Raw genomic sequence first — 22,500 nt, 5'->3', positions numbered from 1 at the left:
TACATCTGAAGTTATAAAGTTAACTGTTTCTGTTTGAAAGGTCACAAGGTAGGCATGTAAGACAGCAGATAGGTAGCAAGATGTAACCAAACGTACAGTAATGTAGATGTGTTGCAGGAAAGAAAGGGTTTCTTACTTTATTCCCATGTAACCCTCCCTTATAGTTAGTAAGCTTACATATATATAAAGCAACTGAGAATCTGTCTCTTCTGTTCTACACTGCTAATAGATAGATAGATAGATAGATAGATAGATCGATAGATAGATCGATAGATCGATCCTACATACTTGGGACACAACCTGCAGGGGAGTCTACACTTAACAGCCCAGTCCCTACTTCCGAGCCGTATGAATCGCGCCACCTCCGCCTCCATTGGCCATTGCTGCAAAGTGGAGTAAGCAAAAGGGTGCGCATCTGAGCCCAGCCAGGGAATGTCTCTAAACGGGGAACGGAAGCGACCGCAAATCACAGCTCTTCCAACTTAAAGAGAAGTCCTCCCACTGAAAGAGGAGAGGAGCATTCCAGCCTTCCCTTTCCGTCCCCCTTTCCCGGTGGAGAAGACGGACACGTGATACAAACCGTCGGTTTTAAATAAAAACTCCTCCCCCTTTCAACTCTTGAAGGAGAAATCGAGCGCGCTTTGCCCTTTTTTGCTCTTTCTCGGACGCCGTACTGTGAGGGTTTCTCGAGATGGCTGTTGGGATGGGTAGCTAACTTAGAACAAGCGCGGAAAATCCTCCCGGAGAAGTTGGTGCTGCTTTGGGGCGGAGGGAAGAGACGCGCTTTAAAAGTGTTGTGGGGTGTGTGTATGTGCGTGTGTGCTTTATTGACCGGAGGGATGAGTATGGCTGGTTAAAGAGGACCCCATCCCGGGGTCGCCGGCCAATCGGGAAGGTGAGCGAGGACCGGGGGCGGTGTCTGTCGGTTGGGGGCCTCGCGCGTCACCTGTCTGCTGGTCACTTGCCCCATTGCTGCTGTGAGGCGATTCCCCTCCTACTGGTAGGGTTGTGCACCTTGCCTTGAGGGGGCGTGGCCCTTGAGTGCTGAGGGTCTGCATTGACAGCCCTGGCCACCTGGGTTGCCTTTCTCGGCTTCTGGCCTGTCCCGAGTAGGGCACTCTCTTTATGGAGATTAATAGAAGCAAGATGGTCCATGTTGATAAGTAATTCAAGCTTTCCCCACCCGATATTTTTTTTTTTTACTTAACAGCTTACCTTCAGCAGGTTGGATCCTGATCGTGTAAGAAAGTAGACCAGGTCCTTCTCTTGCCTCTGCCCCCTTCGATAATATGAAAATTGCTTATCACTGTGGTGTAGAAGTCGTTTTCAGCGTGAAGGGGCACATGTTTTAGTTCCGTGGTGGCGAACCTTTGGCACTCCAGATGTTATGGACTACAATTCCTAACAGCCCCTGCCAGCATGGCCATCAGCAGGGGCTGATGGGAATTGTAGTCCATAACATCTGGAGTGCCAAAGGTTCACCACCACTGTTTTAGTTTCACTGCTGTTTCTGGTGGGAGAAAATAACATGTTCACGTTTCAAAGCTGTCCCTGTACCGTGTCAAGATTGTTTAGTAGATTCTACAATGAAAACTTTGTAAAACAATACTGCTTTTGAACGAAACATTGGCACACTGTTATGTGAATCCCATTCTTACCATGGTCTCCCATTGAAGGGATTTTCAGGGTATGAGCTGCCAAGAGTCAAAGCCTGAAAAATCTTGTTGATCTCAGAAGTGCTGCTGCACTTGAATTTAGTTGTTCTACTGCTGACCAGTACCTCTGAAACCTGGCCTAAAGTAATAGCTCTTCCTCTATTGTTTTTCACATTACTGAATCCTAAATGGATTACTTATGGATTGTTTTCTCAAGAACACACTCATAAATTGTAACTTGTTTTTAACTCTTGTTCACACAGAAATGTACACAATCAAATGCAATCACAGAACTAGTGTGGTAAAATGCTTTTGATCTTAGCTTGATTTTTGTCATAAAATTAAAACTAATGGGAGATGTGTTATGTTCATAATCATAACTGAGATAACGGGTGCTCAGCAGCTTAGTATGCAACTCAGTTGCTCATGATTTATCATCAGCAACTGTGAAACATGACTGCAAATATAATATATGTTCTGCCAGGCCTATGGTTGAGGGCTACAACAGTTTCCATTTTACTGGCTTTCCCTCTCCCGTCCTTTTGCCCGCTTCCTTTTACTTTCCTTCTTTCTATGTATTATGAATTTTCCTTTCCCTGTGTAGAGTTTTGGTGTTACCCTTTGTTTCCCCTCCAATATTCTCACTATGTGATTTGCTTGGCACCGTTAGAGTTCTCAAAGTTTTAGCATTAAGTAATATTGAAGTTCTAACTGTAAATAAGTAATTTTAATTATGTTGTGAATCGCCACTAGCCTGATTTGGTCAGGAAAGGGCAGCTGAGATTGAGACATCCTATTGCAGATATCTAAAAAATCTTTACCATAGCTTATTGCAATTACATTCCCAGCTTTATAACCGATAACAAAGAATCCTTGCCACATAGAATAATGCATAATGTGTATCTAGCTGAACAGTCGTAATAGCTTTTTCTCTCTATTCCCCCCCCCCCCCCCCGGTTACAGGTGCAGCCATGCAGGAAGGCATCCGCTTTGCTTCAGCAGGAGATGATGATGTTAAAATATGGGATTCCACATCTATAACTGTAGTGGAGCAGTTCAGTCCACATACTGCCTCATATCCAGTTAGCTCTGTGTGCTGGGGCAGCAATAGTATCCTTTGCTATTTCATGTCATCTGTGTGGTGGTATTTTTGTATTATTTGGTACTTGATAATCTTTAGCTGCCCTTGTCGAAGGCTTTTACGGCTGGATTCAATTGGTTGTTATGGGTTTCCCGGACTGTGTAGCCATGGTCTGGTAGATCTTGTTCCTAACGTTTCTCCGGCATCTGTGGCTGGCATCTTCAGAGGTGTATCACAGAGAGAAGTAACAACCCCAAAAGCCCAAGAAGGGACACCCCCCCCCCCATTTCTATAGCATGGAAAAAAAACTTAGGGCTTTGAAACCATGATACATGCAAACATGAAGCATGCAATCCCCCCCCCCCCCCCCCCAGGATGCTTGCGCCTGTGCATTGGCATTGTAAAAATGAAATAGTGGTTTCGTGCAAAAGAGCAGAAAGAAAACGGAAAATCGGCATCCCATTTTCAAAAATAACAGCTGTAACCTGTTATAATGCTGTGTAGGATCCACCTATGCTAAACATTATAGTTAAAGGGGCTCTTTTTTCCTGTTGCCAGCAACTATGCAAAGTGTTCCTTTATGGTCCATAATTCTTGTTTCCAGATAACTTTTTGGTCACTGCATCTGCTCTTGGTGATAAAATAGTGATTTCCAATTGTAAAGGTAAACCTGTCCCACTCTTTGAACTAGCAGAAGGGGTAAGTGAAAGACAAGTCTTTCTTGGGGCTGTAATTTTTCTCTGTTGTGTGAATGCTTAATTTTTTATTAGGTATTCTGAACCTAAAAAGAACTCACAGGGATTTTGAAAGAGAATTTTTCAAGTAATCCATTTAGGATCAAGAGATCAATGTACTGGAAAAAAAAGCTATATTCCATAATATTGCTTAAGATTGACATAGCTTTGACAAGGTATTGTTACCCAGCACATCTACCATCTATATACATATGCAAGGTAGCATAGGCTGGCAATAATTATTGTTTGTTGCAACATGTTCATAAAAGCGCAGCTTTCTGAAGGCTATCTTTAGCTGGTTGAACGTAAGCTTTCTAAATGATATTCATGTTGAGGCACTGAATAAAAAAGATTGAGCTTGTTTTACACTTGCATAGCACCTGTGATGTAGCTTGTTATCGGTGATTTAGCTTGTTATCTGTCTTGGAAATACTTTTAATTAACAAGTACCCAAGACTAATTAGCAGTGAAGGACAATTAACCTATTAGTGTTCCTGATCTGAAGGAACTCAAAGAGATTATTTGATGTAAAGCTGAATATTAGTCCCATGATGAACAATGGAATTTTCTTGCCTCCATATTGTGGGGTTTTTGGTATTAATTTTTGCTTACTACAGTGTATTATTTGCTATTGCTTGTGAGCTAATACTGCAAATGATCAATATAACATTCTGACAAACAGCTTAAATTGACAATTTTGCAAGTATTCTTCACCAAGTCAGTGTGCTATTAATGATCTTGTCTGTGTCATGCACAATGATCACATTCTTTCTCAAAACTATCTAGCTTTAGTTGATTTGAAAGTAGCTTGGTCACAAAGTTTGTGTAGGATTGTTTATCTTTGTGGTTCTGGAAGTGGCATAAAATGTGCAGGGGAATAAAGGGAAAGTAAGCTCCATGTTATGATTTTATACAGTAACACACCTTTAGTCCATTTGGGAGAAAGGCATATTGGAAATTATCATAAAAGTGGTTAGTCAATATATTAAAAGCCTTTGGGGTACATCCTCTGACTTCTGTGATTATTTGCTGTACACATAATTTGTTTTTATTTAAAGAATAAACAGAATACTTTCTGTGTACTGCAGACAGGAATAAAATGGGTCATTCTCATATTTCTGAGTATATCATTTGCCAACATTTTACATAAGTAGTTCAGCTTCATAGAAGAGGCATTGTTCAATCAGTTGTTCATTTTGTTCTCTTTTGACTGTGTGGACCATGAAAAGCTGTTACTCGTTTTAAAGGAAATGGGTGTGCCACAGCATCATATTGTTCTGCTGTACTCTGGAAAAGAGGCTACTGTTAGGGCAGAATATGCAGAAACAGAATGGTTCCCAATTGTCAAAGGTGTAAGAGAAGGGTGAATTTTATTTCCCTATCTCTTCAGTCCGCATGAAGAACATATCATAAAGAAAGCTGGATTAGATTTAGATGAAGGCAGAGTGAAAATTGAAGAGAGGAACATTGACAGTTTGAGATATGCAGATGATATTTCATTACTGGCCAAAAACAGCAAAGAATTGAAATGGCTACTGCTGAAAGTTAAAGGAGAAAATGCCAAAGCAGAGCTACAGTTGAACATCAAGAAGATAAAAGTAATGACTGCTGGATAGCTACTCAGTTTTAGGGTGGACAGTGAAGACATTGAAAGCGTTGCAGACTTTCTATTCCTTGGCTCCATCATCAGCCAAAAGGGAGACTGAAACTAAAAGATTGAGACTAGGAAGAGCAGTCACAAAGGAGCTAGAAAAGATTCTTGCATGTAAGGATGTGTCACTGGCAACCAAGATCAAGTTAATTCATGTCATAGTATTCCTTATTATTATGTATCTGTGTGAAAGCTGGGCAATGAAGAAAGCTGTCTGGAAGAAAGTACATTCCTTATGGTGTAGAGGTTAAGAGCACGTGGACCCTAATCTGGAGAACCTGGTTTGATTCCCCATTCTTCCACATGAGCAGTGTCTAGTGAATCAGATTGGTTTCCCCACTTATACATTCCTGCTGGGTGACCTTGGGCTAGTCACAGTTTTTTGGAACTATTTCAGCCCCTCCTGCCTGACAAGGTGTGTGTTGTGGGGAGAGGAAGGGAAAGGAGTTTGGAAGCCCCTTTGAGTCTCCTTAAAGAAGAGAAAAGGGGTATAAATCCAAACTCTTCTTCTTCTGTAGACCTCCAACTGCCCCCCCCCTTGCACAAATAAGGGGGTTCTAGATCAAATCAGGCCTGAACTATCCCTAGAAGCTGAAATGACTAAAGTGACACTGTCATCTTTTGGTCACATAATGAGAAGACAGGAGTCTCCAGAAATGGCAGTAAATATAGGAAAGGTAAAAGGTAATAAAAGAGAAAGACCCAACATACGAGGGATTGACTCAATCAAGGAAGTCACAGCTCTCAAGACCTGAGTAAGGCTATTAATGTTACCGTGTTTCCTCGAATATAAGACAGTGTCTTATATTAATTTTTGCCCCCAAAGATGCGCTACGTCTTATTTTCAGGGGATGTCTTATTTTTCTGTGTTCTGTTCGTCGGGCATGCTTCCAAACAAAAACTTTGCTATGTCTTACTTTCGGGGGATGCCTTATATTTTGTGCTTCAGCAAAACCTTTACTATGTCTTATTTTTAGGGGATGTCTTATATTTGGGGAAACAGGGTAGGACATTTTGGAGTGTCAAAGTCCAAAACAATGAAACAGTAACAAAGTACTGCTCAGCAATAACTGTACAAAGATCACAAAGCTGCAGATAGAGGAGTCAACAGTCTGCCTGGTAGAGGTCCTAGGGCTCATCTCCGAGTGTGTAGGTAACTCTGTACACTTGTGTTTCCCACAAGGGAGATTCTTACGATAGTTCTCCAATTGATGAAAGAAGTGAAGCAGTAGACAAGCAAACATTTAAAAGAATCCAGAGAATCCAAAACGTGGTGCCGCATTTTGAATACTCTGGATTCTTTTGGATGTATGTGTGTGTGTACCGCTTCACTTATTTTACTGTTTGGAGAGCTACCATAAGAATTTCCCTTGAGAATACAGGTCCACGAGTTACTGGACAGATTGTTACCAGATAACTCTTGAAAAATGACTCTTTGACTTATCTGCAGCACTGTGATCCTTGCATAATTATTGCTGAGCAGTACTTCATTACTGTTTAGTTGTTCTGCACGTTGACATTAATTTGCACTGTTTATGCCATAGTGCTTTCTTTCTAGCAGCCAGGAGTATGGGGATTCTCTTTGCTTTTTGGTCTGTACACTGTACTCCATTGGTTAGTTTTCAAAGATTAGGGTCCCCATGAGTCGAACACACACACTCTTCATGACTTCTAGTTCTAACCTTCGTGTATGCCATTTGTAAATTACACAGTATATAACGCTAATGCTTCCTCTTCCTACCACCTTCCACTATCCTGTAGCCTCATTGGCTTCAGGTGGTACTGGGAGAATAATATTGTTTATTGTAAACTTCTTCGGAACTGACTGCAAAACTCTCATTAATTGCATCTCATTAATATTTTGTGGTCTTAAAGATGTTTGCCTATAGAGCATCAATATTCCACTTCCCCACTCCTGAAATGCTTCCTGAAATGCCAGTCCTCAGGGTTCTGTCTCCCCAGTGAATGGAATGGAGAAGAATTGCATACTGATGGAGAGATGGAAAAAGTGAACTCCATGGGTGGAAATCCTTGCCTGTAGAAACATGTTTATATTTGTTTTTTAAAAACCCTGTGTTACCATAACTGGCATTATTTTGTTTTAATTTTTTTCTGTAACCAGGCAAAACAAACATGTGTAAGTCTGAGTTCCAATTCAGTGTATATTGCAAGTGGAGGCATTGATAGCTCTGTTAATATCTGGGATTTAAAGTACCGAAAGCCTTATCGATCTCTTAAGGTAACTGATTTCCTGTTGTCTATATATTTATTTTAAATTTAACCTCAAATCTTCTGATTTTTCAACTTTTATCTTGAATTTCAATTCTGACACTTTAATTCATGTAAAAGACGTTTGTGTTGAAAAAGAACTTTGAGATTATTTTATTTAATGAGAATTCTAAGATCTTTTGAGACTATAATTTGTAGGGGAATTTAACATTTCCCTCTACCTCTCTAAAAGTGGATGATAAACTATCCAGCTACTGATCTGTCCCCTTCTATACGCTGAATTATTGCTCTCCCCTTAGTGGATTAGGCAAACCCTGCTGGTTGGGGTGTGTATTGTTACATTGTTGCACAGCACTGAAAGTAACAGTTGAGTCACAGTAATATCTTTTGTGAGAGAAATTGGCCATGCTAGCACAGGATGGGAATTGTAGTCCATGAACATCTGGAGTGCCATAGGTTCGCCACCACGGCTCTAAGCCTAACATAAAAAGTAGTATTGAAGTAGCAAGATGCCATTATGGCCAAGTTCCCTACTTGTTTCTGGTTTTGCCAGTCTTTTTTCCCTCTTGATAGTTCCTTTATCCCATGCCACCATGAATTGCTAATGTTAAACTTTCTAGCTTTATAATTGCCATGTGATAATATAACTTCCCTTTTAAGTTACTGTTGTTGTCTGAGAATGTTGTAAGTTTTTAGGTATATTCAAATTTAGGATTATGTAGAACACTGGCTAGTTTTGTGTATGTGACACACTGGAGACAGTAGGTATTCCAAGTATGGTGTATTAAACGAGCATCTTTGTATGCTATGGAGTTCTTACATTTATGAACTAGATGACTCTGAAGTTCAAGCCAGCTGGTTAAGAATGAGTTTTTGTACTTAATAGATGAACTGAATGTTCATAATGGATGAACTGAATGTTCATAATCTTCAAGGGCTGTGTCACTTCAGAATGCAGGGAAGACATTGCATGGTTGAATGCTCTGCCCTGTAAAAAAATTGCTTGTCAGCATAAGCTAGGCTTTATTCAATATACTAGATATTCCTGCCCACAATTTCTAGTATAGAACAAGCTATCTATTATAGGATTAGCATACTTGGAAAACGGTGCAGTTGAGAAAAACAGTACCTTTTTATTAATGTGTGATGGGTATCATTCATTTAATTTTTACTTTTAGAGATAGGACTAGTTAGAATGCTAAATAAGAACTTGTTGACTTTGAAAGAAATCCTGGACCATGTGTGAAGTAACAAAGGTCATGCAAAATCAGCATTGTCTGTTGCTGCCACTCCGTGTGTCTCTAAGCTGTTAGGAAGAAGGATTGGAGGAAGTAAAACTGAGCTGTGCCTGGGAGAGTCAAAGTATTTTAGAACTACAAACCTGGTAGAGTATAAAACGTAGGACATGATGATTTTAAAGAGTTTTTATGTTATATAATTTTCTAAAATGAGGTACCAAACTGAAATTTGCCTTTGTTTTCTTATTTCTTAGGATCACAGAGATGAAGTAACATGCGTAACGTTTAATTGGAATGATTGCTACATTGCTTCAGGATCCATGAGTGGTGAAATTATTCTGCATAGTCTTACTACAAATTTATCCAGCACTCCATTTGGACATGGCAGCACTCAGGTATATAATCTGCAACATTTTAATGCATTTTCCATATTGCCATTTAAATCTCTTCTTTTATAGCATCCAGAAAAAATGTCAATCAGTCAATTAATAAACCTTTATTGGCATAACAAAATAGGGTATAAATGGATACAAACAAGAGGGTACAGTACTTAGATACAAATGTACAATCCAACATTCCATATCGTTTACAAATGCCAGTTGGTAACATAAACAGAAATTTGGCAATTAATTCAGTTATGGCACAAGAAGTATTATTTAATAAAAAGAAAATTTTCTGTTTATCAGAAAGACCCTCCCAATAACTATTATGGGGGACACCACTGTCATAATTGTATTGAAAAAAGGGCCATATGGCAATATATGACCAACAGAGTCAACACATTTCATACCACATGCACATAATCTCTCTCGATAGGGAGTTTTTAAATGTCTCCTAGATATTACTGCTGAGGGGAGCACATTGCATCCTGCAAGTGAAGTGGTCTATGATGACTAAGAGAAGTTAATTGGTAAAGGTATTTAGCCCCACTATCTAAACCAGTGGTGGCGAACCTTTGGCACTCCAGATGTTATGGACTACAATTTGCATCAGCCCCTGCCAACATAGCCAATTGGCCATGCTGGCAGGGGCTGATGGGAATTGTAGTCTATAACATCTGGATTGCCAAAGGTTCGCCACCACGGACATATACTAAGGGGGAGTCCAAGGAATAAAGGGGAACAGGACACGGTAGCTTTCCGTTTTAATATTGGTGTTCATAATCAAATAGTCTCCTTTTTAAAATTTGGAGAATTTCTTTAGCTGGAGACATGGCCAGTAATTCTAATGAAAATCTCAAGAATAGTATTTTTATTTCCACCATAGCCCACCATTCAGATGTTTGTAAGTCGGCTAAAGATTTGTAGGTAAGGCTAGCGTCCTCAGAGTTAAAGCAGAGATGAAGCCAGAAACCTAAAGAAAAAACATGGCTTTTTTTTTGCAAAATTTTCATATTGTGTAATCATTGTATCTTTAGAGGTGATTGCTAGACAGTGTTCTTTCAACTGTTCCATCAATATCTTCCTTACTTGGGTGGCATTTCAGGAAGTCTATTGTAAATTTATGCATAAGGAACATCTTATCCCTGAATCTTATCCACATTTGCAGTGTACTAGGGAAGCAGTTCCTTTTATCTCAGTGTAGAATGTCTTCCAGTGGAAGTCCTTTAGGTCTTATCAAGAGGTCCCACATGATTACCTCTGTAGCTGTACACTTTATTGGTGTGATTATCACAAAGATGTAGGTAAGGGGGGGTTCTCAGGTTCAACCCCCCCCATTACATGTCCCTCCGTTTATGGGTTTCCCCCTATTTTTTAGTGTTTTTTGCTTTTTGGCCTTCAGTTTTTTGGTTTTGGGGGGGTGCAGTTTTTAGGCTAGTGGCACCAAAATTTCAGGGACTTTTTGGGAGACTCTCCTGATGATTCTACCCAGGTTTGGTGAGGTTTGGTTCAGGGGGTCCAAAGTTATGGACTCCAAAAAGGGTGCCCCATCCCCCATTGTTTCCATTGGGATCTAATAGAAGATGGGGGCTACACCTTTGAGGATCCATAACTTTGGACCCCCTGAATCAAACTTCACCAAACCTGGGTGGTATCATTAGGAGATTCTTCTAAAGATACCCTGAAATTTTGGTGCTGCTAGCTTAACAATTGCATCCCTGACAGCAGGCACCCCCCCCCAAATTTCCCCAGATTCTCATTTTAAATCCACCCCCTTCAGCATGGATTTAAAGGGAGAATCTGAGGTCCCCAGTTTAAACATTGAAAGTGATGCTGTTCTTCAAAGTGATGCAGTTCTTCAAGTACATCAAAAGCAGGAAGCCAGCAAGGGAAGCAGTAGGCCCGTTAGATGACAAAGGAGCAAAGGGTGTGCTAAAAGATGGCAGGGAGATTGCAGAGAAGCTGAATGAATTCTTTGCATCTGTCTTCACCCAAGAGGAGGTGAGGAACATTCCTGCACCTGAACCAAGCTTCTTAGGAGGCGAATCCGAGGAACTAGCGAAGATAGTGGTAGACAAGGAAGAAGTTCTGGCAGCCATTGATAAACTAAATGTTACCAAATCCCCTGGCCCAGATTGCATTCACCCAAGAGTTCTTAAAGAGCTCAAGCATGAAATGGCTGATCTTCTCACTTTAATATGCAACTTATCCCTGAAATCAGGCTCCATCCCTGAAGACTGGAAGATGGCCAATGTCACACCAATCTTTAAGAAAGGATCTAGGGGGGACCCAGGAAATTACAGACCAGTCAGTTTGACATCTGTTCCTGGTAGAGCCGTGTTAGAATCTATCATTAAAGACAAAATTATAAAACATGTAGAAAAAGCAAGACCTGCTGAGAAAAGAGTCAGCATGGCTTTTGCAGAGTAATCCTGTCTTACAAAACTTACTAGAGTTCTTTGAGGGTGTTAACAGGCATGTGGACGGGGGTGAACCGATTGAGCGTGTCTACTTGGATTTCCAAAAGGCTTTTGACAAAGTTTCTCACCAGAGACTGTTGAGAAAACTCAGCAATGAAGGAATAAGAGGGGAAGTCCTCCTATGGATTCAAAACTGGTTGAGAAACAGGAAACAAAGAGTGGGTGTAAATGGGAAGTTCTCACAATGGAGCGATGTCGGGGGTGGTGTGCTGCAAGGATCCGTGTTGGGACCAGTGCTGTTTAACCTATTCATAAAAGACCTGGAAGTAGGGGTGGGTAGCGTGGTGGCCAAGTTTGCAGATGATACCAAATTATGTAGGGTGGTGAGAACCACAAAGGATTGCGAAGAGCTCCAAGTGAGTGGGCTCAGAAATGGCAAATGCAGTTCAATGTAGCAAAATGCAAAGTGATGCACATAGGGGCAAAAAAAATCCAAACTTCACATACACGCTACAGGGGTCAGTGCTATCAGTCACAGACCAGGAAAGGAGACTTAGGCGTCTTGGTTGACCAGTTCCATGGGAATGTCAACTCAATGCATGGCTGGCGCTGTGAAAAAAGGCAAACTCTATGCTGGGGATCGTTAGAAAAGGAATTGATAATAAAACTGCAAAAGATTGTCATGCCCTTATATAAAAGCAGTGAATGCTGACCGCGCTTGGAGTACTGTGTCCAGTTCTGGTCGCCGCTATCTCAAAAAGGATAGTAGGGAGATAGAAAAAGTGCAGAGAAGGGCAACAAGGATGATTGAGGGACTGGAGCACCTTCCCTATGAGGAGAGGCTGCAGCGTTTGGGAGAAACTCTTTAGTTTGGAGAGGAGGCTGACTGAGGGGGGATATGATTGAAGTCTACAAAATTATGCATGGGGTAGAAAATGTTGACAGAGAGAAATTTTTCTCTCTTTCTCACAATATTAGAACCAGGGGGGCATTCATTGAAAATGCTGGGGGGAAGAATTAGGACTAATAAAAGGAAACACTTCTTCACGCAACGTGTGATTGGTGTTTGGAATATGCTGCCACAGGAGGTGGTGATGGCCACTAACCTGGATAACTTTAAAAGGGGCTTGGACAGATTTATGGAGGAGAAGTGGATCTATGGCTCCCAATCTTGATCCTCTTTAATCTGAGATTGCAAATGCCTTAACAGACCAGGTGATCGGGAGCAACACAGCCGCAGAAGGCCATTGCTTTCACATCCTACATGTGAGCTCCCAAAGGCACCTGGTGGGCCACTGCGAGTAGCAGAGAGCTGGACTAGATGGACTTTGGTCTGATCCAGCTGGCTTGTTCTTATGTTCTTATGTTCTTATGTTCCGGGTGGGGGAGAATCCACCCCAAAACAGCATCACTTTACATTTGGTTTTAACTGGGGACTCTAGATTCTCCCTTTAAGGTGGATTTAAAAGGAGAATTTGGGTTCTCTTGTTTGAACACCATTGAAAGTGATGCTGTTTGGGGGTGGATTCCAGCATCACAGCGGCTGCCCATGGGGGGAGGGGGCTAAACTCAGATTTTGCACCGGGCTCCATTTTCCCTAGCTACGCCTCTGCCCTGAGGGTAGGGCAGAAGGGGCTGCCGGCTGCTGGCTGGGAGCCCAGTTGGTGGGGGGGGGAGGGCAGGGCAGGGGAGTTTGGGGTCCCTGGCCTAGGAGAGCTGCTTTTATAAGCACTGAGGCCGGGGCGGGGCTTGGGGAGGCATGGCCACGCCCCCAGGGCCGGGTGGGAGCGTGGCCCTGTCCCCGAATGCTCCCCATAAAAATCTATACCTACATCCCTGGATTATCATAACCACCATCATGACAAAAAGCCATTGTGCAGTGGGAAAATTGGTTATCTGAATTCAGCATTCATTAGTGTTTAAGGAAATCACAGGCTTTAGAGAAGAGACCGCATTCCTATTGTTTGCATTATTGCAGAGTTCTTATTAGTTTAATAACTGGCAGAACTCAGCTCTAGCCATTTTTAACATTATGGTTAGCAACAGTAGGAAAACTGCCTTCCAAAGTTTCATTGGTGAAGCTACTTATAATTGAACGAATATGGCTGGGTTTTCTCTTACAGATTTTTCCAGTAGGCTCAAGATGTTTAGCATTGTACAGACACAACATGTGTTCATTAGAACTAAAATTGCAGTTTCAGAGCTGTGGTGCTTTGACTCATTGTTATCATCTGTCAGTCATATTTGATGCAAAATTCTTTTTAATAGTCAGTTTGCTCTTTTTGAAAAGTCACTTACAGCAGAGCTAATAAAGTTGTCAAAGCTAAGCTTTGTGTTTGACTTATTTGGTAAACAGTCTCTGACAGCTGTTGATGAACAATATGGTATCATTTAAAGACAATAGCAATGAAAGCAGGTGGTAGGTGGTGAGCTTCAGTGATAAGGTTCTGGAATACCTCCAGTTGGACTACACTGAATGGTATTGTCTGTGTTTCCAGTGTGATGTAGTGATTAAAGTGTCAGGCTGCAATCTGGGAAGGCCAGGTTTGAATCCTCCTTCTGCCATGGAAAATGCTGGGTGACTTTGGGCCAGTCACAAACTCTCAGTCTAACCTACCTCACAGGTTGTTGTGAGAATAAAATGGAGGAAAGGAGGATGATGTAAGATGTTTTAGGGCCCATTGAGGAGGAAAACAGGATAAAAATAAATAAATAAAATTCCTTCACTTTTTTGTCTTGAGTGCTCTTTATCTTCCTATTTATAACTTCATCCATCCTTCTGTGGAAAGATTAGATGATTTCTTTGAACACATGGCTTAAAACTTGCTGCACTTAATGATCTTCAGTTTACAGCTTACCTATGGTGATAAAATCTAATGTGAGGCCAGATACTCCTGTGGTGAAATAGCACTTTAATAGGACTCATCACATTAGTTCTGCAGTTTGTGTAAAAATGTGGTTTTTACTTGGTATAGTTCTTTTAATAAAAAGATTATAATTCATTTCCTGTCATCTGTTTAGACCATGGGTGCATGGGCCAAATAACGGGTTGAGGCCCCTTTTAAAAGCATTTGGGGAGGAGTTCCCACAGAACTCCCCCCCCTCTAACTTCTAACCTGTTTTAGTGGCCAGAACCTGGGTAAAATGAAAATCTCTAATTTAGCTACTTTTCCCCTCTAACTTGGGTTGCAAATGTTTCCTGCTTGCCTGTGTGAACTATGGTGAGCAGGGAACGTTCAATCCCCACATCCTTCCCTCCACCATTATGGGTGGATCCCCCAGGCAGCTACTGTTAGAGTGGATAATAGGCAGCCGCTATGCCGTGCAGATAGGTGGGATTCTCAGCTGAGTGCTTCGTGCAAATCATGCTGCCTTCAGGACCCCAGCGATCCTATGGCTACAACTTGACAGCACTTTCCACCACCAACTGTAAAAAAATGTCAATGAAAGAAAACAGCTAAAATCCCAGGCATAGCTAATTTCCTTAAAAACCTTCTAGAAGAGTATCTTCAGAGAATGTTAGACTGCCTACAATTATTGCTTCAGTAGCACTTCCTGAGCGGGGGTTCCACAGCAACCAAGAAAGCTCTCCCACATGTTTCCACTAACAGTTTCTTAGAGTCCAGGCTCCTTCCAAGATGATATCTGAACTTAGGCAGGTTCATGTAGGTAGAACCAGTCCCTTAGGTGTTTAGGGCTTAGGCCAAAACAGGTCAACATTAGATAAAGAGGAGAGACGTTCAGTAATCAGCATAGACATTTTCTTCCAAGTCTTTGAATGATCTTTTCCCAACTATTTCATTTAGATGTTAAATAACATAGGAACACAATGGAACCTTTCAGCACTCCATTGGCCAATTGACAGAGGAAGATTAGAATTTCCCCAGAACCATCTTCTGCAGCTTATCTTCTATCTATCTCAGGGGTAGGGAACCTGCGGCTCTCCAGATGTTCAGGAACTACCCACCCCCCCCCCCCCCCCCCCCCCCCCCCCCCCCCCCCCCCCCCCCCCCACCCCCCCCCCCCCCCACCCCGCCCCCGCCGCAGCCCCCCCCCCCCCCCCCGCACCACCCCACCCTCGCCCTTCCCCCCCCCCCCCACCCCCCCCCCCCCCCCCCCCCCCCCCACACCCCCCCCCCAACCCCCCCACCCCCCCCCCCACACCCCCCCCCCCCCCCCCCACACCCCCCCCCCCCCCCCCCCAGCCCCCCCCCCCCCCCACCCCCCCCCCCCCCCACCCCCCCCCCCCCCCCCCCCCCCCCCCCCCCACCCCCCCCCCCCCCCACCCCCCCCCCCCCCCACCCCCCCCCCCCCCCACCCCCCCCCCCCCCCACCCCCCCCCCCCCCCACCCCCCCCCCCCCCCACCCCCCCCCCCCCCCACCCCCCCCCCCCCCCACCCCCCCCCCCCCCCACCCCCCCCCCCCCCCACCCCCCCCCCCCCCCACCCCCCCCCCCCCCCACCCCCCCCCCCCCCCACCCCCCCCCCCCCCCACCCCCCCCCCCCCCCACCCCCCCCCCCCCCCACCCCCCCCCCCCCCCACCCCCCCCCCCCCCCACCCCCCCCCCCCCCCACCCCCCCCCCCCCCCACCCCCCCCCCCCCCCACCCCCCCCCCCCCCCACCCCCCCCCCCCCCCACCCCCCCCCCCCCCCACCCCCCCCCCCCCCCACCCCCCCCCCCCCCCACCCCCCCCCCCCCCCACCCCCCCCCCCCCCCACCCCCCCCCCCCCCCACCCCCCCCCCCCCCCACCCCCCCCCCCCCCCACCCCCCCCCCCCCCCACCCCCCCCCCCCCCCACCCCCCCCCCCCCCCACCCCCCCCCCCCCCCACCCCCCCCCCCCCCCACCCCCCCCCCCCCCCACCCCCCCCCCCCCCCACCCCCCCCCCCCCCCACCCCCCCCCCCCCCCACCCCCCCCCCCCCCCACCCCCCCCCCCCCCCACCCCCCCCCCCCCCCACCCCCCCCCCCCCCCACCCCCCCCCCCCCCCACCCCCCCCCCCCCCCACCCCCCCCCCCCCCCACCCCCCCCCCCCCCCACCCCCCCCCCCCCCCACCCCCCCCCCCCCCCACCCCCCCCCCCCCCCACCCCCCCCCCCCCCCACCCCCCCCCCCCCCCACCCCCCCCCCCCCCCACCCCCCCCCCCCCCCACCCCCCCCCCCCCCCACCCCCCCCCCCCCCCACCCCCCCCCCCCCCCACCCCCCCCCCCCCCCACCCCCCCCCCCCCCCACCCCCCCCCCCCCCCACCCCCCCCCCCCCCCACCCCCCCCCCCCCCCACCCCCCCCCCCCCCCACCCCCCCCCCCCCCCACCCCCCCCCCCCCCCACCCCCCCCCCCCCCCACCCCCCCCCCCCCCCACCCCCCCCCCCCCCCACCCCCCCCCCCCCCCACCCCCCCCCCCCCCCACCCCCCCCCCCCCCCACCCCCCCCCCCCCCCACCCCCCCCCCCCCCCACCCCCCCCCCCCCCCACCCCCCCCCCCCCCCACCCCCCCCCCCCCCCACCCCCCCCCCCCCCCACCCCCCCCCCCCCCCACCCCCCCCCCCCCCCACCCCCCCCCCCCCCCACCCCCCCCCCCCCCCACCCCCCCCCCCCCCCACCCCCCCCCCCCCCCACCCCCCCCCCCCCCCACCCCCCCCCCCCCCCACCCCCCCCCCCCCCCACCCCCCCCCCCCCCCACCCCCCCCCCCCCCCACCCCCCCCCCCCCCCACCCCCCCCCCCCCCCACCCCCCCCCCCCCCCACCCCCCCCCCCCCCCACCCCCCCCCCCCCCCACCCCCCCCCCCCCCCACCCCCCCCCCCCCCCACCCCCCCCCCCCCCCACCCCCCCCCCCCCCCACCCCCCCCCCCCCCCACCCCCCCCCCCCCCCACCCCCCCCCCCCCCCACCCCCCCCCCCCCCCACCCCCCCCCCCCCCCACCCCCCCCCCCCCCCACCCCCCCCCCCCCCCACCCCCCCCCCCCCCCACCCCCCCCCCCCCCCACCCCCCCCCCCCCCCACCCCCCCCCCCCCCCACCCCCCCCCCCCCCCACCCCCCCCCCCCCCCACCCCCCCCCCCCCCCACCCCCCCCCCCCCCCACCCCCCCCCCCCCCCACCCCCCCCCCCCCCCACCCCCCCCCCCCCCCACCCCCCCCCCCCCCCACCCCCCCCCCCCCCCACCCCCCCCCCCCCCCACCCCCCCCCCCCCCCACCCCCCCCCCCCCCCACCCCCCCCCCCCCCCACCCCCCCCCCCCCCCACCCCCCCCCCCCCCCACCCCCCCCCCCCCCCACCCCCCCCCCCCCCCACCCCCCCCCCCCCCCACCCCCCCCCCCCCCCACCCCCCCCCCCCCCCACCCCCCCCCCCCCCCACCCCCCCCCCCCCCCACCCCCCCCCCCCCCCACCCCCCCCCCCCCCCACCCCCCCCCCCCCCCACCCCCCCCCCCCCCCACCCCCCCCCCCCCCCACCCCCCCCCCCCCCCACCCCCCCCCCCCCCCACCCCCCCCCCCCCCCACCCCCCCCCCCCCCCACCCCCCCCCCCCCCCACCCCCCCCCCCCCCCACCCCCCCCCCCCCCCACCCCCCCCCCCCCCCACCCCCCCCCCCCCCCACCCCCCCCCCCCCCCACCCCCCCCCCCCCCCACCCCCCCCCCCCCCCACCCCCCCCCCCCCCCACCCCCCCCCCCCCCCACCCCCCCCCCCCCCCACCCCCCCCCCCCCCCACCCCCCCCCCCCCCCACCCCCCCCCCCCCCCACCCCCCCCCCCCCCCACCCCCCCCCCCCCCCACCCCCCCCCCCCCCCACCCCCCCCCCCCCCCACCCCCCCCCCCCCCCACCCCCCCCCCCCCCCACCCCCCCCCCCCCCCACCCCCCCCCCCCCCCACCCCCCCCCCCCCCCACCCCCCCCCCCCCCCACCCCCCCCCCCCCCCACCCCCCCCCCCCCCCACCCCCCCCCCCCCCCACCCCCCCCCCCCCCCACCCCCCCCCCCCCCCACCCCCCCCCCCCCCCACCCCCCCCCCCCCCCACCCCCCCCCCCCCCCACCCCCCCCCCCCCCCACCCCCCCCCCCCCCCACCCCCCCCCCCCCCCACCCCCCCCCCCCCCCACCCCCCCCCCCCCCCACCCCCCCCCCCCCCCACCCCCCCCCCCCCCCACCCCCCCCCCCCCCCACCCCCCCCCCCCCCCACCCCCCCCCCCCCCCACCCCCCCCCCCCCCCACCCCCCCCCCCCCCCACCCCCCCCCCCCCCCACCCCCCCCCCCCCCCACCCCCCCCCCCCCCCACCCCCCCCCCCCCCCACCCCCCCCCCCCCCCACCCCCCCCCCCCCCCACCCCCCCCCCCCCCCACCCCCCCCCCCCCCCACCCCCCCCCCCCCCCACCCCCCCCCCCCCCCACCCCCCCCCCCCCCCACCCCCCCCCCCCCCCACCCCCCCCCCCCCCCACCCCCCCCCCCCCCCACCCCCCCCCCCCCCCACCCCCCCCCCCCCCCACCCCCCCCCCCCCCCACCCCCCCCCCCCCCCACCCCCCCCCCCCCCCACCCCCCCCCCCCCCCACCCCCCCCCCCCCCCACCCCCCCCCCCCCCCACCCCCCCCCCCCCCCACCCCCCCCCCCCCCCACCCCCCCCCCCCCCCACCCCCCCCCCCCCCCACCCCCCCCCCCCCCCACCCCCCCCCCCCCCCACCCCCCCCCCCCCCCACCCCCCCCCCCCCCCACCCCCCCCCCCCCCCACCCCCCCCCCCCCCCACCCCCCCCCCCCCCCACCCCCCCCCCCCCCCACCCCCCCCCCCCCCCACCCCCCCCCCCCCCCACCCCCCCCCCCCCCCACCCCCCCCCCCCCCCACCCCCCCCCCCCCCCACCCCCCCCCCCCCCCACCCCCCCCCCCCCCCACCCCCCCCCCCCCCCACCCCCCCCCCCCCCCACCCCCCCCCCCCCCCACCCCCCCCCCCCCCCACCCCCCCCCCCCCCCACCCCCCCCCCCCCCCACCCCCCCCCCCCCCCACCCCCCCCCCCCCCCACCCCCCCCCCCCCCCACCCCCCCCCCCCCCCACCCCCCCCCCCCCCCACCCCCCCCCCCCCCCACCCCCCCCCCCCCCCACCCCCCCCCCCCCCCACCCCCCCCCCCCCCCACCCCCCCCCCCCCCCACCCCCCCCCCCCCCCACCCCCCCCCCCCCCCACCCCCCCCCCCCCCCACCCCCCCCCCCCCCCACCCCCCCCCCCCCCCACCCCCCCCCCCCCCCACCCCCCCCCCCCCCCACCCCCCCCCCCCCCCACCCCCCCCCCCCCCCACCCCCCCCCCCCCCCACCCCCCCCCCCCCCCACCCCCCCCCCCCCCCACCCCCCCCCCCCCCCACCCCCCCCCCCCCCCACCCCCCCCCCCCCCCACCCCCCCCCCCCCCCACCCCCCCCCCCCCCCACCCCCCCCCCCCCCCACCCCCCCCCCCCCCCACCCCCCCCCCCCCCCACCCCCCCCCCCCCCCACCCCCCCCCCCCCCCACCCCCCCCCCCCCCCACCCCCCCCCCCCCCCACCCCCCCCCCCCCCCACCCCCCCCCCCCCCCACCCCCCCCCCCCCCCACCCCCCCCCCCCCCCACCCCCCCCCCCCCCCACCCCCCCCCCCCCCCACCCCCCCCCCCCCCCACCCCCCCCCCCCCCCACCCCCCCCCCCCCCCACCCCCCCCCCCCCCCACCCCCCCCCCCCCCCACCCCCCCCCCCCCCCACCCCCCCCCCCCCCCACCCCCCCCCCCCCCCACCCCCCCCCCCCCCCACCCCCCCCCCCCCCCACCCCCCCCCCCCCCCACCCCCCCCCCCCCCCACCCCCCCCCCCCCCCACCCCCCCCCCCCCCCACCCCCCCCCCCCCCCACCCCCCCCCCCCCCCACCCCCCCCCCCCCCCACCCCCCCCCCCCCCCACCCCCCCCCCCCCCCACCCCCCCCCCCCCCCACCCCCCCCCCCCCCCACCCCCCCCCCCCCCCACCCCCCCCCCCCCCCACCCCAAAGGTTAGGCGGCTGCCCTTCCCATCAACACCATTGAAACCTTTACACTCTGCCTCCCTTAAAGAAGACCCCTCCCCCCCAGGTTTATGCGGAAAGGCGCGGTGGAAAGCAGAAATAAGGGTGGGGGCGTCAATATTTTCGGAATAAATCCATTGATTATACCCAGAGGAATATCCCACCCAAGAAACTAAATATTGCAAGCGTTTGCGATTAAAGCGAGAGTCCAGGATGGCGTCAATTTCGTAGTGCTTGTGGCCATCAATAATAGTCGGTGGGGGTCTCTCCGGCGGGTCGTGCCAGGCATCGGAAGCGGGAGCCTCCTTGAGTAAACTGGAATGGAAGACAGGATGAATGTTACTAAGAGAGTTAGGCAAATCCAATCGGGCAGTGACATCATTAATCACTTTAGTAATCTGAAAAGGTCCTACGAATCTTTTGCCTAGTTTGGAAAATTTATGCACGTCTCTGAGATTTTTGGTAGACAAATACACCCAAGCGCCCACACGCAGAGGGAAATCCGAGCGGTGCTTATCCGCTTGCAGCTTTTGGGAGTCCTTAGCCTGTTGTAAGGCGGTCTGAACCGATTTCCACCCCTCGGCTAGGGATGAAATCCATTGTTGAAACTCTGGAGGATCCAATGCTGTCGCGGGTAGTTGCGGTAACGGCGGGAAGGAGCGACCAGACACAATTTCAAAGGGGGTTTTCTTTGTACTGCTATGAACCGCATTGTTATAGGCGTACTCCGCAAACGGAATGAGCTCGCACCAATTGTCTTGGTGGTAGTTGGTGTAACAACGTAAATATTGCTCTAGGGTTCTGTTCGTTCTCTCCGACTCACCGTCACTTTGAACGTGGTAGGGGGCGGCGACCGCCGGGGCGGCCCCTAACAACCCTAAAAAAGCCTTCCAGAACTTTGAAATGAATTGGGGGCCGCGGTCGGAGACCACCTTAACGGGGGCGGAGTGTAGACGGTAAACATGTTGAATGAACAGCCGTGCTAACTTAGGAGCGGAGGGGATGGAAGCACATGGAATAAAATGGGCTTGTTTAGAAAATAAGTCCACCACTACCCATAAGACCGTGTTGCCATGACTTTCCGGTAAATCTGTAATAAAATCCATGGAGATGACTTCCCAGGGGCGGGAGGCCACCGGGAGAGGTTTCAACAGCCCATGGGGCTTTCCCGGAATGTTTTTGGCTTCTGCACAGACAGAGCAACCTTCACATATATGCCTCAATGACCCTATGCATTGCGCTACTACCAGAACTGACGGCGGGCCAAATGCAGAGTTTTCTAGAAAGTCAAAATGTCCAGTCAGAAGGGCATCGTGGTAGGCTTCAAGAACCTGCTTTCAGTGAGGGGTGGAGGTGATACTAACACTCCCCCCTCCGCCAAACTCTACTCTCCAAACAGCACTTGGGAATCACCTTCCTCCGGGCTGGAGGTTCGCGCAGCCCCAGCCTCCTCGAAGTTCCCTGCAGGGAAAGGTGGAGGGACAGGACTGGGAATGGGTGGTGACGGAGGAAGACGTCTGAGAGCGGGTGACAGGTTCATCCCCAACTGGGAGGTAGAACAGCGCAGCGGTCTCGTAAGGCAGCTCCACCCCCCTCCCCGGGTAGGCGCTGAGCTGGCCAGCTAGTTTATTGGTTTTCCCGGGGAAAAAATGGACTGTGAAAGTAGAAACGAGAAAAGAAATCGGCCCAACTGAGTTGTTTCGGCGGACATCTTGAGGGGGGTAAAAGGAGCGGCCAAGTTTCTTTGTGAACCGACCAAACCTGAAAGGGGGGTTTAGCCCCCTCCAGCCAGTGGCGCCAAGCGGAGAGTGCTACTTTGATGGCCGTGAGTCCCTTTATCTCCTACAACCAGCTGAGTTCAGCAATCGGAGAATTTCTTTGATAAAATAAGTACACGGAACCAGCCTACCATCTTTATTTCTTCTGCAAGAGGGCTGCCCCAAGCGCTTTGTCCGAGGCATCCAAGAACCACAAATGGGAGATCTTGGGTCAGGGTGTTTTAGGGATGGGTCTAGTGGTAAAAGCAGACTTTAAGAGCTGAAAGGCTGTTTGACATTCTTCAGACCAGGGAAAGGGGGGCCCCTGGGTCTTCACAGGACAGTGGATCTTTTAAATTCTG

The 22,500-nt window shown here is 54.0% G+C and overlaps 1 protein-coding gene across 1 annotated transcript in view; it reads left to right on the top strand.

The window, feature by feature from the left end:
• The first annotated feature begins 618 nt into the window (after window positions 1-618).
• NEDD1 (NEDD1 gamma-tubulin ring complex targeting factor) overlaps window positions 619-22,500 on the top strand; it is a 41,947-nt gene continuing 20,065 nt past the window's right edge. Inside the window, exons 1-5 of the mRNA XM_048501559.1 lie at window positions 619-895; window positions 2,619-2,765; window positions 3,341-3,435; window positions 7,244-7,360; window positions 8,843-8,983. Coding sequence (XP_048357516.1) covers window positions 2,627-2,765; window positions 3,341-3,435; window positions 7,244-7,360; window positions 8,843-8,983 — 492 coding nt within the window. The 5' untranslated portion in view covers window positions 619-895; window positions 2,619-2,626. The remainder of the gene's footprint in view (window positions 896-2,618; window positions 2,766-3,340; window positions 3,436-7,243; window positions 7,361-8,842; window positions 8,984-22,500) is intronic.

Source organism: Sphaerodactylus townsendi, linkage group LG06 (assembly GCF_021028975.2).
Source record: "Sphaerodactylus townsendi isolate TG3544 linkage group LG06, MPM_Stown_v2.3, whole genome shotgun sequence".
In the NCBI taxonomy this organism is placed as follows: Eukaryota; Metazoa; Chordata; class Lepidosauria; order Squamata; family Sphaerodactylidae; genus Sphaerodactylus; species Sphaerodactylus townsendi.
Note: the sequence above shows the minus strand (reverse complement) of the source record. Positions and strands in the feature narration are given on the sequence as shown.